Source organism: Aulonocara sp. 'chitande type north' Nkhata Bay, linkage group LG16 (assembly GCF_057382095.1).
Source record: "Aulonocara sp. 'chitande type north' Nkhata Bay isolate Kocher_YH1m ecotype deep benthic linkage group LG16, A_spYH_male_GT1.1, whole genome shotgun sequence".
In the NCBI taxonomy this organism is placed as follows: Eukaryota; Metazoa; Chordata; class Actinopteri; order Cichliformes; family Cichlidae; genus Aulonocara; species Aulonocara sp. 'chitande type north' Nkhata Bay.
The window spans coordinates 11,277,857-11,294,350 of NC_141359.1; the positions used below are offsets into that span (position 1 = coordinate 11,277,857).

At 38.3% G+C, this 16,494-nt stretch overlaps 1 protein-coding gene across 1 annotated transcript; it reads right to left on the reverse strand.

Annotated features, from left to right (window-relative positions):
* Positions 1-403: 403 nt before the first annotated feature.
* lmln (leishmanolysin-like (metallopeptidase M8 family)) lies at positions 404-13,846 on the reverse strand. Its single transcript, XM_086266840.1, has 16 exons — positions 13,426-13,846; positions 12,344-12,447; positions 12,187-12,217; positions 11,677-11,759; positions 10,770-10,887; positions 10,237-10,415; positions 9,944-10,049; positions 9,495-9,589; positions 9,298-9,415; positions 8,883-8,990; positions 8,603-8,790; positions 8,223-8,355; positions 7,862-8,021; positions 6,509-6,639; positions 5,286-5,496; positions 404-5,000 (listed from the first exon to the last, which is right to left on the reverse strand). The coding sequence occupies exons 1-16, from the start codon at positions 13,561-13,563 to the stop codon at positions 4,900-4,902; spliced, it is 2,004 nt and encodes a 667-aa protein (XP_086122966.1). The 5' UTR covers positions 13,564-13,846; the 3' UTR covers positions 404-4,899.
* Between the last annotated feature and the right edge of the window lie 2,648 nt (positions 13,847-16,494).

Below are 16,494 nucleotides of genomic sequence, written 5' to 3' on the forward strand. Positions count from 1 at the left end.
TGTCTCTCTTAATTCCAACCTGAGCCAACAGAATTATTCATTTAGAGAATGAATTGGTGGGTTTAAATACTTGGATAACACGCGGACCAAATAGACCTTTTTCTTTTTATTCTTGTACTGAAAATCTTGAGAGATGGTTTTTAAATGGCATTTAACTTTAGTAAGAGACGTACAGCATAATATTACTCAGTGATATAAGATTTAAGACAACACACATACCTTAAAGGAGTGAGGCTCTAAGCGGTGAGGCCATTCAATTTCTCTTGGTGAATGAGTGTAAAAATCTGTACAGCATATTTTACGTTGATATTTCTCTTTCTGCATTGTAAAGCATGGTAATTTTAGTGTTCAATAAACTTTCAGTCCAATGACCGGCTACGTGGGTTTTATTAATTAACTGAATGACAGATAGCAGTTGGGTTCATCAGAGTTCAAATCTGTCACATTTTACAGTAGAATATCCAGGCGATAGATGGGTCATTCCATGAAAACCAACCAACTGCACCAGTTTAATGTTTCTGATGGAGAGGAACAGAAACAACCATTAGTTTGATCTGTTATCTGATTATTCTGTGGGGGGAAAAAAAAAACTTTTGAGTCCAACTTTTAAAGGATTTCATCACCATGTGAGATAAGCCAGAACAAGTTATACCAAATAGGAAATTTGTTTGTTTTTTTTAAACCTAGTGTTTGATATTCCCACTATAGCCTTAATTCCTTCTCTGTCAAAAATAATTTTCCAGTAATCTACAATCCTGTTTAATTCTGTGGCTGTTAGGTGGAGACACTGGTTGGTTTTACATATCAGTTTTAGTTCCAAACTTTTAGGAGCATTAAACTTTCTGTTGTTTGGTTTAATATAATGAATAAATGTAATTTTATTAAGCATGACAGACACAGACGTCTTCAGGGATACAGACAATTTTTATTCTGAGACAAAAGTCTTGATTTGTCTTACAAAGCAGCCCTTTTCCTAAAAAATAAAATAAATATAACAAAGATCATTTTAGTAACACAAAGTGTCTCACTGAAAAGATCGGCTGTTTTCTCAACAGCCTCATTTCTGCATAAAATTAACTGGAAACAGAAGCATCACATTTCTGCGTGTTTCACCAACACTGACGTGGGATCTGATTTTTTTCTTCCCCCCTCAACTTAGTGCAAGTTCAGTCATCACATTGAACAGTAATTTCAAACAAGTAAAAGTAAATCACAAACTCTTACAGTTCAGTCAGTTTTAGCTGAAATTCACTTTTAACATGATCAAAGTAAACTGAGGTCAGGTCTGCACAGGACTAACACCAACGACACAAACTCTACAGCGCATGACTCGAAACACTTACATCATATAAATCATGTTCCCGGACACATTACTGACAGTGTTATCAATTAAAACATTCTTACACAACACAGACACACATGCATGACCGACCTGGTGGCAAACGTCATTTGTGGGCTTCAGATAATAATAAAACCTCTCCTGGCATCAGCTTTCAAACAGAGACATCCCCGCACATTAAGGCCAGTTCTTTTAGTGCAAACACAGAAATGCAAAGTCAGTCTTAAATGAATGTAATGAGCTCCATTAGTCGAGGAAATGAGCCAGATTATTAACATCAATCACTAAACCAAGTTGTTTAATGTTAGATTATATTTTCTTTGAGTGCTGAATTATTTTCTTTTCATTACGGTCCGAAAATTATTTTGTACCCACGCTACTAACTTAAATTTATGTGCAAGTCACACAGTTTCTTTGCAATTTTAATTTGCATCTCATTTCAAAACATTTTCAGGGCTTTCATGGTCACGTTTCCACTATTGGAGACATTTAGCATGCTCATGTGCTTATTTTGCATCTGTGTGGTGATTTTATAGGTTTTTGTTTTCTATGGAAGGTCATTTTTGTGTCTTTATTGTTCTTCTCTCCTCACTGAACTGGTAGAATTGTGTCTCAACGTACTTTTTAAGGTAATCAAAAATTTGTTAATAATAAGTTTGTTAATAATTTTGTGTCATTTTGAGTTTGTTTTGTGTCTTTGTTTGTTTTTGCATAAATAAGAGCAAAACATTGCAGATTCATTGGAAAAAAGGAGCGAATCATTATTTCAGACATTCATTCTCCACACCACTCTCCACCACAAAAAACAAACAAACAGAAATTTGCACTTTTATCCTAAAGCATTGCCATTGTGGCTTCAGAGGCTGTTCTCAATTGGCTCATGCAAAAGAGTTTAATGAACCACAAATGTAGAAGCCCTTCTCACTCTGGGCCATAAACTGAAAACAATCGCTAATCCAACAAATGTATGAACTGCTGAGAGAAAGAGTCCCCGTCATTACAGAAACAAAGAGCCAAACATTATAATCTGTATTTAAACAGTAAAAGTGTTTCCATAGCAGGTTTATGATATTAAGCACCACTGGATTCCTGCCAAATCTTAGTTTAGCTCATTGCATCACCACCTAAGCCGGGAACTGTAAACAGGCCATTTGGTTTGTAATTTTTGGCCAATAATTAACAGAAATAAGCAGTCACGTAATTTTAAGACCAATGGAACGAGGACAAATCCAGTCTTGGTTTTGAACTCAGGAGGAAATTTGAGAGCTTTGTGCTTTTGAAATGTCAGTGGACTCATTTGCGGAAACGTTGCTGGGTTTTGGCCCTGCTGAGGACACAATGAAATGAAACCTATGGGAAACATTTTTTAGATATTACTCCTCAGTAAAGACCTTCCACCATTTAATCTCCAACCTATTAGCCTTTAAGTGGCTGCAGCAGCAGCAGGCTTGGCAATCTGAGTTGTTAAGGTGTTAATCTGTGTTGACTGATTATCAAAAAAAAAAAAAAAAAAAAAAAAAAAAAAAAAAACCAACAACAGAAAATTCATTTGCTTTTTACAACAAATAAATTCCTATATATTTGTGAGGTTGGAAAATAATTATAGTAAAGTGAATGTACAGCATCGTCATCAGCAAAACTTCTACTTGCAAAAAGCAAAGGCCTTGAATGCAAACGCTTGAGCTCATCATGTAGAGAGAAACGATCATCAACATTATCAATCTGTACTCCAAAGAAGATCCATACCTACATCTGAACAGCTACATATCTTAAATAAGGATAAAATGACTCTTAGAAGAAAATGAGGTAATGAATTTAAGCTCAAGTGACCTGTCAGGAGGTGGCAGGGGAAGTCCTTCCACCATATTCCTGTCCGGTCTCATATTTATATTTACAGAAAGAGTTTTCAGCATAAAAGATCCTGTAAGCTTAAAAAACTTTGAACAGTTACCTTCTGCTGCCACCAGAGTTCAGCAAACTGCACAGAGCCTCGTGTTGTTTCAGTTAAGAGGAAGAAGTTTGCAGGTAGTTTGCACCATTGTGGTATTGTCGATCGACAGTCAGTTTGTCACAATCTTGAAATTAGTTTGAAGAGATCAGCTAAAAAATACAGACATCCCGCTTCCATCACTACACTGTAAGAAAAAGGAATCTGACGAAGTACGATGATCCCAAAGCTGAAGTAAAGTTGTGAAATTTAGGCAGAAACCAATGTGAATCTATCAGGTTTCCACAGCTCACAGTAAAAAAAAAAAAAAAAAAAAGAACAAAAAAATTGAAAATAAACAAGTGTCCAGAACTAAAATGTGTTTTTTTAGGGAATAATGATGCTGCAGACACTCTACATGCTGAATTGAATTAACCATTTTCATGCACTTAAGTAACCAAATCACCGCAAGCAACCTGGTTCCAGCAGAAATCAGAAACATATTAAACATATATACAGTAACCTGGTTAAACATTCAATGACGTCCTTAAAAATATCTGTGAATACAATTTCAAGTGTACACAAAACAATATTACACTATTACAACTTTGGATATGTTAGCTGACCATCTGAAAAGCAAGCTGTAGTAACAACTGGTCAATTATTATAAAAGGGCTGACAAATTTCATTTCAAATTACATAAATGATTCATTATAAAATCACTTTAAAATTCTTAATCCTAAAATAACCTTAAATTACTGTTCATTAATCGATTAGCATATGAAACATACTGATCAATGTCTCGTTTTACACTAAACCCTGTGTGTGAAAACATGAGAAATAAGCAGATCTTTGAATACAAGATGCTAAAATTTGCAAATATTTGGCTTTTTATTCATTATTTTTACATACAAAAACTTATTTCTATCATGCTAGACTTTTGTTTTGAAGAGGTTGTTGTTGTTGATAATAATAATAATAATAATAATAATAATAATAATAATAATAATAATAACAACAATATTAACAACAACAATAATAGGTGTATTGTAAGTACATATATGTATCATGGTCTTGATAATAAAAAAGTGGTGTTAGTGCATTCTGAGTATATGTAATGTGAGTAATCCCTGCCTCACTGAAAAGGACAAATTACACTGCTTATTTTTCATGTTCCATTGCTCTGCCATAAAAATGGTCCCTGTCGATCCAACTTGCTCTTTTTGCCAATAATTCGCCCACAAATAACAGTATTAGCTGCCATTTAGCTGCTTTCCATGTTGATAACTGACAGAGTTTTGGCTGTGTGTGTCAGTCAGATAAATCCTGTTCAAATGAAAGCTGGCTATAACCTGATTACTTAAGTGCATGTAAATCTGGTGAGGGACAACTGAATGGACCTTCAGCAAAAGGATACCCAACTGTGCTGAGAGATGCATGAGGATGCAGTCACAGAACAAAAGGAGAAAACAGGCTGAGAATGGCAAAGAAAGGAACGCAAGTGCGGAAGGGAAGGAAGGAGGAGGTAATGAGTAAAACAAAGAGGAAAAACATCTGCAGTCCAAGTCCTCAAGTGACTATGGTATAGAGGACTGTTCAGCTACCTTGGTGTGTTTGGTGTGTGTGTGTTTTATCAGCTGCAGTGGCAGAGCAGCAGTCCAGCCACTAGAGGAAACAGGTTGAGCAGCAGGAGCCACAGAGTGGTGGCCAAACCTGGAGAACTGGAGCATGGATCTAAAAGAAAGACAGAAAATAACATCTATCAAATCATGTTTGTTTTACATAACAGAATTATATTCTACACACATTGAGTATTTAATTATACATACATCTTAAGTTTTATCTTTCCCTTTCAGTGCTTTCCTCACAGATTTCTTTACTTTGTTCTCATTTATATCTTTTCCCATTTCTTCACTCATTAAACAACTTCATTCAACCATCAGTTGAAATCTAAAAGGCAGACAGCTTCACCATGGGACAGGAAGAGAAGCATTTAAATCAGCTGGTCCACTGACTGACCAATTGGGTTGCTCCTGGAGGTGTTGATGGGTGGGAGATGGTAGGGTAGGGGGCAGTCATCACAGAAGTCTGTGCAGGCGGGGCAGATGAGGACACCGTTGTAAACCCACTCGTTAACGCGTACGCTGATGCTCAGCAGCTGACCTTTACGGACACAGAGGAAGGAACGATCCTGAACGAACACCATGAGGCCCTGAGTTGAGCACGACACCTGCAGCACAGAGAGGGTGTGACACAGACCCAAAACACACAGCGACATGCACTTTCCTCTCATTTCTCTAAGTTTATTAGGGATTTTTTTTCCCTTTGTATAAAAACCTTTTGAGAGCCCACTAAAGCAGTTTGGGACAACAAAAAGGGATTTAATTTATTTAACCTGAACTATTAATCTGTTTGTCATACATAAATAAAATTAAAATCTACAGATGGGGCAGTGCGATATGACAAAAATCTCATATCCCGATATGAGACATTTATCGTCCTGACAAGGATATAAATCACAAAAATGTAATATTTTCTGTAAATTCTGTGAATCTCTGGCAACTCGACTTGCATGAAGTTTTTCCAGCTGGGCGTCATGTAGCTGGATTCGAGTGTTTTAACCGATGCATGACATAAGACATAAGTTGTAACGGCCACCATTTTCTTTCAAAGTTTGAGTCTAAGGTTTATTTTTTAGCACCTGACGGCTCTTTTTTTTTTTTTTTTTTTTTCTCCTTCTCATCCGTAAACTCTCTGCATACTTTTTCCTGTGATTCAGTTTATTTTGAAAAGTCTCAACAGGATCTTGAGCTTTATTGTGAAAGGTGTACATGGAAAACAAACACGCAGAGCCACGGGATGGTTTTACCGTCGTTGTAAATAACAGCACGTAAAAACAGCCCCTTGTCTGTCTGTAGTGTGGTTACATTAAATATAAGAGAAAGAAATTAAGAAATAATTTAAGAAATTAATATAGCCACTACCGTGACCATCAAAACGATGAAAAAAAATATTGCTGTAAACTGTTTATTTAAGACACCACGAAACAAACGATAGTGTAAAATGAAACTATAGATGTTTTTATATCATCATCCGATATATATCGTTATATTGAACAGCCCTATCTACAGATTTCTAGAAGGTAAAAGTCTCAACCTACAGATGTCACCTTCTCCACTGAGCTGTAAAGGGGATCTTAAAAATTCACAGAAACATACATAAGTATATGTACATGTCAGCACCTTGTAGCATCCGGAGCCCCAGTCAGGGTACGTCATCTTCCGAGTGCACTGCTCCATCACAAAGGCTGATTTCTGGTACAGACACACAGAGTCTGGTCCATACTGCTCTGCTCCATAATTTCTCCACCAGTCTGAACAAACAGAGAAAACCACAGATAGAAAGCTCACATATGTCATAGAAACAGCATCAACAACAGCAGATCAAAACAGATTTTATACAAGGATTCCTCCAAATGTCTTTACTCAGTGGTCCCCAACCCCCGGGCCATGGACCGGTACTGGTCTGTGAGTCGTTTGGTACCGGACCACGAGAGTTGAGGCTCGGGTGTGAAATTTATGGTTTTCGGGGTTTTTATCGTTAATTCGGTTTCCCTGGGTCATTTTCCGTATTATAGTTGTGCATCTTATTTTGAAAGAAATATTTACGCATTACCATAGCGACCAGAGAGCATTAAGTGGCAGAGAGGAGGATGTTACTCTCCATGTTGTTGGCACATTTCAGGAAGACGCTGCTAATAAAGTAACACAATTACACAGTGAGTTGGCGTTTATTATTATATTTACAAAATACCACAGTTTTTGTCTTGGTCGTATCATTTTATTTTGTTGTATTTATCAGAGACACCTTAAAGGCTGTCCATGAAAATATTGTCTGACATTAAACCGGTCCATGGAGCAAAAAAGGGTGGGGACCACCGTCTTTACTGATGAGCTCTCAGTCACACCTATGACAGAATAGGTTTCACGTTCCTGACAGTGAAACTGGGCAGACATGTGTTCTTATGGATTTATGCTAAATGGTGGTGAGCTACTTCTCTGTCAAGCTCTTTTTGATTTTAACAAATTATTTAAAAATTATTGAAAATTATAATAAAAATAAAATTACTTAAAAATGAACACCATGCATCTGTCTGATCTGGCCACTGAAAACAGTGGTCAAAGTTCAAAGTTGAACTTGACTGTGAGTACTCCTTGCTGCACGTGCCGTGTCCTATGTGAAAGGGCCTTAAGGTGTCCAAACCAGGATTAGTTCTAGTCCTAAGGAGCTTTAGGATCATCTTATGCATCTTTATATGAAGTCGCTTTTTGAAATTCAATACTTGAAAGAGTAAAGGTAATTGCTGTAATTAGTCTAGTGAGTGGTTTCTTTGCATATTTTTATTTATTTATTTATTTATTTTTTTTTTAAATAATCGGGTGTGTGTGTGTGACCTGCGTTTAAGGCACAGAAGAATAAGAAATATATTAGGAAACTATTCTAACCTCCCTCCCTGTACTACAGCTGTTCACAGAGTTTGATTTAAAACAGCACTAGACTAAAGGCAGCAGTAGAAACAGCAGTATAAGCAGTACCTGGCTGGTTCTCAGACACTCTGCAGTAGGAGTTTCTCTGGTATTCTCCACTGAGGTGCCAGCTGAACTCCTGACTAAATGGACAGTAGTCCGCGATCTCCACAGCACCCCCAAAGAACGACAGCTGATCAGCAGCCACGTCAGGGATCCGCTCGAAATACTGACACAGCACATATAGTTACCCACAGCACACTCACTGAACACAGCAGAGCTTACTGTAACATGCACATACAGCACTGTGTGGTAGCTATAAATAACCTTGTCAGGCATTTTATATAAGAAAAAAAAATAACACATCCACTAGTTTCAGCAGAACAATCACAAACATATCAATATTGGTAGTGGTGGGGGGCTTGCATACCTGGTACTTAAGTGGCAGTTCTTGTGGGTATTTTTGCAAGTTGCACACAGCCACAGCCAGCTGATCCTGTCTGCAGGTGAGCTGCAGAGGAGAGGCTCGCACTGTGTCACAGTACGGAGTTACAGCGTGTCTTCTGCAACAACAAGTACATGATAAATGCTGCTAGTTAGATATGCCATTACTGTGGGTACCTGGTACAGTACAGAATTTATCTGCAACATATACATATGCCCCTTTTTCAGTGTGTTAAACTTGGTCATTTTTTCAACCATTGGTGCCAGCTTCAAACTAAAACCATGAGCTTTGTGATCATGAGGGAAAAAAATAGCAAAAAAAAAAAACTTCAACTCTGTTTGACACAGAGTTTGTGTTTCTGTGACCTCTGTCTCTGCTTGTCCATCCAGAATTTGCAGCTCTTCATGACAAAGTCGCAGCCGAGACCACGGCCCCAGTCCAGCCTCTGAGCCAGGCTGTAGTTGGCGCGGTACCATCCGCTGTCCTCCATGATAGCCAGCGTCAGCCGAGAAAATACTCGGTTCTGAGTGTGGGAGCCCGTCATTGCCTCATTCTGGGATGAATGAGAAAAAAAAAAATGGATGAACACAACGGAGAAGCCCAAACTACTGGCTACCAAAAAGCCACGAGAAAACATGTGCTGACCTCTAAGAGTCTCTTTTCCCAATGGTTTAGTTCGGTTCCTGTCCCTCCTTGGTTCTCCAGCTCCATCCCCTCCAGGATGGGGCAATTAAAATGTTTCCTCGCCTCCTCCTGGAAACAGAAAGGAAGACACATACTACTTAGTTATTACTTGACATCAACTATAACACCTAAACTGGCCTCCAATAACAATCTCATAGGTTCAAGTTTGTCCACTCTTTCTAATCAGACCTATATATTACATTCCTTCAACAACTCCTGGTGTGTATAAATCTTTGTAAAACAATTGTTTTTATAAGCACAGTCAAAACTACAGCTAAGAGGTGCAAAATGACAGTACATGATCTTTTTCTAGACTCACATAAACAGAAGAAGAGTTACGAAACTAACCAGTTTTCTTAATATTGAAGCTTCTTACCACAACACGAGGAGTGACAAGGACATGCACTTGGTGTCGGACCATCACGCCTCCTCTGATGTCCCACAGTCTGGTAACTCTTCTGATAACGGCATCGCTCCACTGGTACAGACCCAGACTGATGCACAGGTATAGGATTAGAAGTTAGAGCTTGAACACTAGAAATCATAGATTACCATTACATATAGTGTAATCACCTCTCGTTGAAGGCGGGCAGGCCGCTTGCAAAACGAGGAGTCAGAGGTTTGCCCTCATCATCGTGGTAGAAAGCAAACAGACCGGCTGAAAACCCCTAGAGGACGTAAGGAGAAACTCCAGTCAGTGACAGATTTCACACATGCACAAATTACTCAACAAGAGTCTATTTAGCACCAAATTACAAGAATATTTATAGCCGCACATCTTCTGGGCAAAATCTTGCATTTTTTATTAATATGCTCACGAGGTAAAAATAAACCCACATCAATTTTTAGCTTTTAAGTTCAGCTTTGGCAAACTTTTGTTGGTCAACAGTAAAGCATCTCCAAATGTATTCAAATGTTAAAAATCTGCCTACGAAAATATGGTTCAAAAATGTCTTTTGAGCAATCTGTGTGAACCTAATTCACCCACGGGAAGCTCAACAGCAGTGACAAGTGGTACTGACCAGAGCGTGGATGATTTCATGTTTGACTGTGGACAGCATCCCTTCAAACTCCTGAGGTTGAGAGGAGATCATAGCAGGGCACAGGTTGGCGTAGCCTGCTATAGGTCTAAAAGGAAAAACACCCTGACAAACATTAGTTTATACTGTGATATTCTGACAGTTTGATTTATTTCTGTAACCAAGATGACAGTTCATTGCTTATTAAGCAAAAAAATGAGACTTTATTTAAAGACTGGATTGTATTTTTAGTTTATTTTTTAAATTAACACTAAGTAAGGTTTTTATCCTCCCACCTATCCAGCTCCGCCTCCAGCTGGCAGTAAGCAGCATAGGCCACTATGTTCTCCTGCCCACAGCGTTCTGTGGTGACACCGCTGACGTACAGCACAAAATCGGACCCTTCGACTCCAGGCCCATCTGGGGGCCCTGTAGGGCCACATGACTTCCCAGACTCACTGCACACCTTGCATTGCTAGAAGAGAAACACGACATTGGAGTGAGCAGAGAGCACACTGAACCAGTGAGGATGGACAACAGTGTTCACATCTTAGCATAAAAACACTGTCGGTTAAAAGTTGGTCAGAATTTTTTTTTAAATCATGGGGAAAATGGTCAACAGCACTGTCTGGTTATGTGTTATCTGTAGAATTCAACTACAGCAGTAACATTATATACATTTTGGTCAATGCATGCTTGGTCAATATTTTAATGTTAATTAGCAATGAATTAACACTTCATATGTTCCAAATAAAAACAGAAAACAGCTGCTAACAAGGCTAGAGTCCTTGTCGTGTGTGATCAGTAATCTATCTATGCACGCTCTGACCTGCAGGTGGTGCTGTGGTACAATGACGGGCCCACATCGCGTAAGGTTTGCACAGGCGTCCTGGCAGTAGCGATGAGGGTCATCTCTCTTCCTCATGTACTGGTTGGTTGCACATTGTCTGAGATAACAGAAACAGTTAATTAAATATAACCACAGATGTGGTTCCCAGAAATCCAAGAGAAACAAACATTTAAACAACTTTCTGGCAATTAAATAGTATAACATAAACACACAGCACTTGATTAAATTACTCATCTGGATTTTATTAAGGGGGTGCTTTGATTTATAGGAGTGCTTACACTGGAGCTAATTGACACCTGCTAGGCCTCAGTCAACTGGTCTTGGTGTGTTTGGTGACTCTTCTTCAAATCATCACACAAATAACACGACTTAATCCATGAAACAGCCCAATTAAAGAGGTTTGTGCTACAGTTTTTGGTGAGTGACACTGTAGTATTTATTAATCTGTCACTTACCACCAGTTGTCAGCTATCTGTGTTTGCCCATTGCACCCGCACAACTTGTGGATGCAGGTTTCTGACCAAGTGTTTGTTAGCTGACTGCTTAGCACTTTGCACTCTGATCCAAATTTGATCACAGAGCCAAAGAATCTACATGGCAAGCAACAAAATGCTAACGTTGTGTCTTCAAAAGGCAGAATCCCAAAACCACTGGGTGATGTCATTGTAGTTTCATTCTTTCTTTAAAAAATAAAATACATATGCACAAACTTTGATATTAATGCTTTTACTTAAATAAAATACCTTTAAACCTCTTATGACAGTATGTGGAACATATTTAAAAATCTAAATTACTCTAGACTATTGTTTTATACTTTCTTTTAGATTACTGAACTGAAAATTTGTGCACATGTGTAGCTAAAATAGTGACGGCAGGGACTACATACCTGCTGAGCAGTACAGGCCCCACTCTGCGCCTGACACTGAAAGCCCTCTGCAGGTAAGCGATGGCCTGAGGAAAGAGCTTATCCTAGAGAGGGACACATGGAGTAACACATTTTCAATCTGTTACACCTCTGATCACAGCCAACAATGCTGCAAAGCCCAATCCGACATCACTTCAACTACTGCTAATGTTTTTCACGAGTGCTGCACTTGAACCTCACAGCTGAGAACCAAAACAAACAGCAGAAGGCACGGCTGAATGTTAAAACCACTGATGATGTCCTCATGTTGCAGTTCTTGTGGATACTGGACTTTGAATGTAAGATTTAACAGAAAACCCTATTTACTGCTTAAAAATCAAAATCGGGAAAACCACAACAAGTTGACTCTTAATTTCCACTTTTATTTATACCAATTTCTCTGTGGTTGAGATGTGTTATTTTACAAGGTTATAGTTAGACTTTAACTATTACAAAACATTTATTGTATAAAGTGCTCAGGTGTGTCCTCACCTTCACAAGTCTCCTTTTGTCTGCAGTAAGTCTGTGGATGGAGAGCATACTTGTTACACACACAAACCTGGCATATGGATGCTAGAAAAATGGTGACAGTTGCTCTGTTTGGCTTTTTGTTTTGTTTTTTAATCCTTTGAGTTGCTGTAGCACTTACTGGTCAACACTGCTGTCATAGATGATCTTTATTTTCAGCTGAAGGTCTTCTGGAGAGCTTCTCTTAGTCAAACGCTCAGGCTTCAAGTAAACATGGTGGACAATCTGAAACAGGATAGCAGAAAATGAGAATTGCAATTTATAAGAGGAGAACTAAATCAACCAATACTACTAACAATAGATGTGTTTAGTGTTTTACAAAACTATTATTGGTATAGTATTGGAACATATGCCAACTATCAAGAGTAGAAATTGCAGTACAAAAATGTGTTTATGATAACTGAGAAACTGAAATGCTCAAAACACAGTTCAACTTCCTCTCAATCAGAAGCAAGTATTATATTTGATGCTGGTGATCAGAGCCTTTAAGGATTCTGGAAATACCTTCAGAATAGGTAAAGCGCTCCACCTTACAAACGACGTCCAATAAGCTTTTCTGTTTATTTTTTTAATGGCTAAAAACTGAGAGTCACAAACTCGCCTTTTAGTTAGTTATTAAAAACCTAATCTGTCCATTTTACTGTGAATGGGTTTTGTGTACATTTAGTTAAAAATACCTGTCTTCTGTGAATACAATGTTTGGGGTACAGAGTGCAGCTGTATTTTGAATTAATAAATTAAGAAATAATTAATCTAGCCAGATGTCATTTTGGCTGTTTAAAGGGGAAAAGGCTGAAGCTGAACAGCTGAAACTGATTTATAGACAGTGGCATGTGATCTGAAAGCTGCTTTCATAGTCTAAATGTGCATGACAGAAGCTGTACAGTGAACACAGTACAAGCTTTGTATACCACAGTGGCATCACTGTTAGCCTGTAAGCTTGCTATCAAACTGCACATCAAGTCTTAGTGAGGAACCAACTGAACAACACGCTTTCGTTGTATTTATCACAAAAACACGTCCTTCACATCGTGCTGGGGATTGTCAACTATTCATTTTCCACGTACCGAGGCGATAAAGTCTTATTACACTGTATAATATTTAATACCATCTTAAATAGCCGACGCAGCTAACGTGCTAGCTTAGCCTCTGCTGTTACAGATCTAGCTTAGCTAAGCTGTGGCAGAGACAGCCGAGGCTCACCTCGTTGGGAGAAGGGACTCGGTGTTTGCAGGAACCGTGACAGCTCACTAGCACGGCCAGAAGGGAGAAGAAAAGGGCTGGGCTGAGGAGGAGCCAGGACACGGACGGCTTGCCATCCCGGCTTAACCTCAGCTCCATCCTCCAACCTGCCCGACAAAAGGGGCTTGGCAGCCCGAAGTCAACAGAATCTTCGCCGGTGTCGGTCCGGTCCCTTCTACTTTCGTTTCGTTCATCGCTTGCGCGGTGAATCAAAGCATGTTAACATCCCGCAAAAAATAAATGAATAAATGAAAAACAAGCGAACAAATTCAAATAAGTTATACCCGAAGTGAAAAGAGCAGTAAAAGCAGTAACGCCGGCCGGTGAGGGGATAAATATACGCCTGACAGCTGCGGCGGTCCTGGTTTGTAGCTTATGTCAGCTGAGGGTGCACTCCGAAGATCGTCTGTTGTCAAGATGATTCACTCCCCCAAATGAAGGAAGACAGCGCTCCAAAGATCATATTTTAGTAGGATGAGGTATATTCAACAGATATGGTACATCTTTTTCCTCTCTCAAAGGGGCAAAGGAAATAAATAACAACGTTTTATCTTTTTTTAGTGCGGAGTTTAGAAAGGCATTTGCTTTAAAAGCTTGTATAATATTTTTTTATTATATACAATATTTTTCATAAGTTTAATTATTTATAGCAGCGATACAGATTCACAAATCCATAAAAAGTTAGAATCCGTCTAAAAAATGTACTTGAGACATAATTTTACGGAGCCCCGCAAGGGACATGGGAGAAAAAAAAATTAAGAAAAACTTTTGGGTATTATTCTTGTGAATTGTGAAGACATCATGCTTAACCAAAAATTTGAAGAAAATGGGTTAGGTTCATTATGGTTCCCTTCACTTCAAAGTTAATGCCTGCCTCTTTTCTTAAGGCAGGTCTGTAAAGCTTTTCACTTTTTCCACCATGTGATGCTGTGTTCCCACGCTCTGTGGCACCAAAACATCAGACACATGAGGTAAATGTGATTACATCTGAATGCCCATCATGGCTTACACTTAGACCATCTCTAATCGCTGTAGCTAATGAGAATCCACCCTGTGTCTGTTTGATTGTATTAGCTCTTGTTTCACTCTGTTAGGAAGGTGGAAAACTCCAGTGTTACATGGTAATGACTTAAAATTTTCATTTTAACAGAACATTTTAAGTCAAATTGTAGCACCAAAAACATGCATATTTGGTACGTTTTTTTATGTTAAGTGATCATTTCTTTCATTGTAATAGGTATTTATTTCTCATGTGTTATGGTTATTGTATTTTTCAGGCTTTAATGAAAAATTCTGTTTTGCTTAGCCGGCTCCAAAACCATCTCAGTGCCCAGCCCAACCCATAAAATGCTGCTGTAAAGTTTTTGTGGTTTTCAGCTTCCCTTTCATTTGTTTCTTCTGTGATGTTGGAGATTTGCATTTTCATTATGGTTAAAAAAGAAAAAATAAGAAAACATAAATCTACAGAAGCACCGGCTTCAAAAGGATTGCTTGGTAAGGATATGATGATATACACACTGTATATTTTCAATATTTTCTGACATTTTATATTTTATACGTTTGTTGATCAATGTCTGTGTTAGTTTATCCCTAACAATCCTGCGACACTTACTCTCCCTTTCCTTTTTGAAAGCAATCTAACCTATTCGATCTTTGTCTCTTGTCTCCCACAACAAACAGAATCAACAGATTTTTATTCTTTTATAAACAAACTAGGATGAAATAGCGTATGAAGTGTTCATTCCTAAATTTGAACAAACATTTATTTATTTTTTAAAAAAGGGTTCAGAAATGATCAGAAAGTGGAAGAACTTACTTCTGAATCATCACATTAAATTTTTGTTTTTTAGCCAGTAGTAAAATGGATTTCATCTTTACATTCACAGGTACACAACAACTTCTGCTGGCTAATGGGCATATTTTTTTTCAGTGTAAACAAATGTAGGCTAAAACAGAACATAGATAATTCAAACAAATAATCATTTTTATTATATATGGTGCATTATATTTAGGTGGAATATCTTTTGTCAGATAGAAACAAGCTAGAAACATTGTTACTTAGCTTTGTATCCACCATAAAAATGGTTTTAAAAGTTTTAAAACTTTATTTTTTATAATGAACAATACTATATTGTTTTTCAACATATAGGTTTTTAGACACTAGATTGTCATTCAGGAGCTCAGCTGCCATCCATCCCTCCTGAGGAGCCAGTGCACAGCTGGCTACTAAAGAGCAGCTCAGTCAGTGTGTGGACCCCTCTTAGTGAGCATTAGTGGTGTATTCAGCTTGTCTTAATGAAACTTTGTTTTCTTTGAGCTTCTAATGAGTAGCTGGTATCCACTGGTAGCAGAAGTGAACCTTTAATTTGGTTAACCATCTCCTTTATCTTTCCTTGGTGTGTTTTAGTTTGTGGATGTCGTTTGTTTAGTTGAAATAGCGGTGTTGCCGACTTTTTGAGTTGACTCCTTTATTAATTTAAACTTAGTTTTTCACAATTTGTTCTGCTTGGCTTTTTCTTTTCCCTGTTATACCATTGTTATTCCACGTCCCGTAGCCCTTACTCTCGGGTATATAACATGCTCATTAAGGCAAATGTCTGATCTAATCTAAATCTAATCAGCCAATCACACGGCAGGAACTCAATGCCTTCAAGTATACAGACAAGCATCAGAATGTGATTTTAGGTGACTTTGAATGTGGCATGCTTGGTGGTGCCAGACAGGCTGGTCTGAGTAATTCATAAACTGGTGATCTACTGGGATATTCCCACAGAGCCTCTCCAGGGCTCACAGAGAATGGTCTGAAAAATAAAAAATATCCAGTGTGAGGCAGTTCTTTAAGCCAAAAAGCCCGAGGTCAGAGGAGAAAGGCAAACCACTTCAAACTGATAGAAAGTTAACAGTAACTCAAGCAACCGCTTGTTACATCCAAGGTATGCAGAAGAGCATCTCTGAAAGCACAAGCAGATGGGTTCTAACAGCAAAAGACCACACCAGGTGCCACTCCTGTCAGCAAAGGACAGAAAACTG

What these genes read in the sequence shown, in the direction of transcription:
- lmln (XM_086266840.1), bottom strand. Translation starts at nt 13,563, where the DNA reads ATGGAGCTGAGGTTAAGCCGGGATGGCAAGCCGTCCGTGTCCTGGCTC. An exon ending in GGGAAAAGAGACTCTTAGAG is followed by an intron (nt 8,791 to 8,882) that starts GTCAGCACATGT and finishes CATTCATCCCAG; the next exon opens with AATGAGGCAATGACGGGCTC. An exon ending in ATGGACAAGCAGAGACAGAG is followed by an intron (nt 8,356 to 8,602) that starts GTCACAGAAACA and finishes TTGTTGTTGCAG; the next exon opens with AAGACACGCTGTAACTCCGT.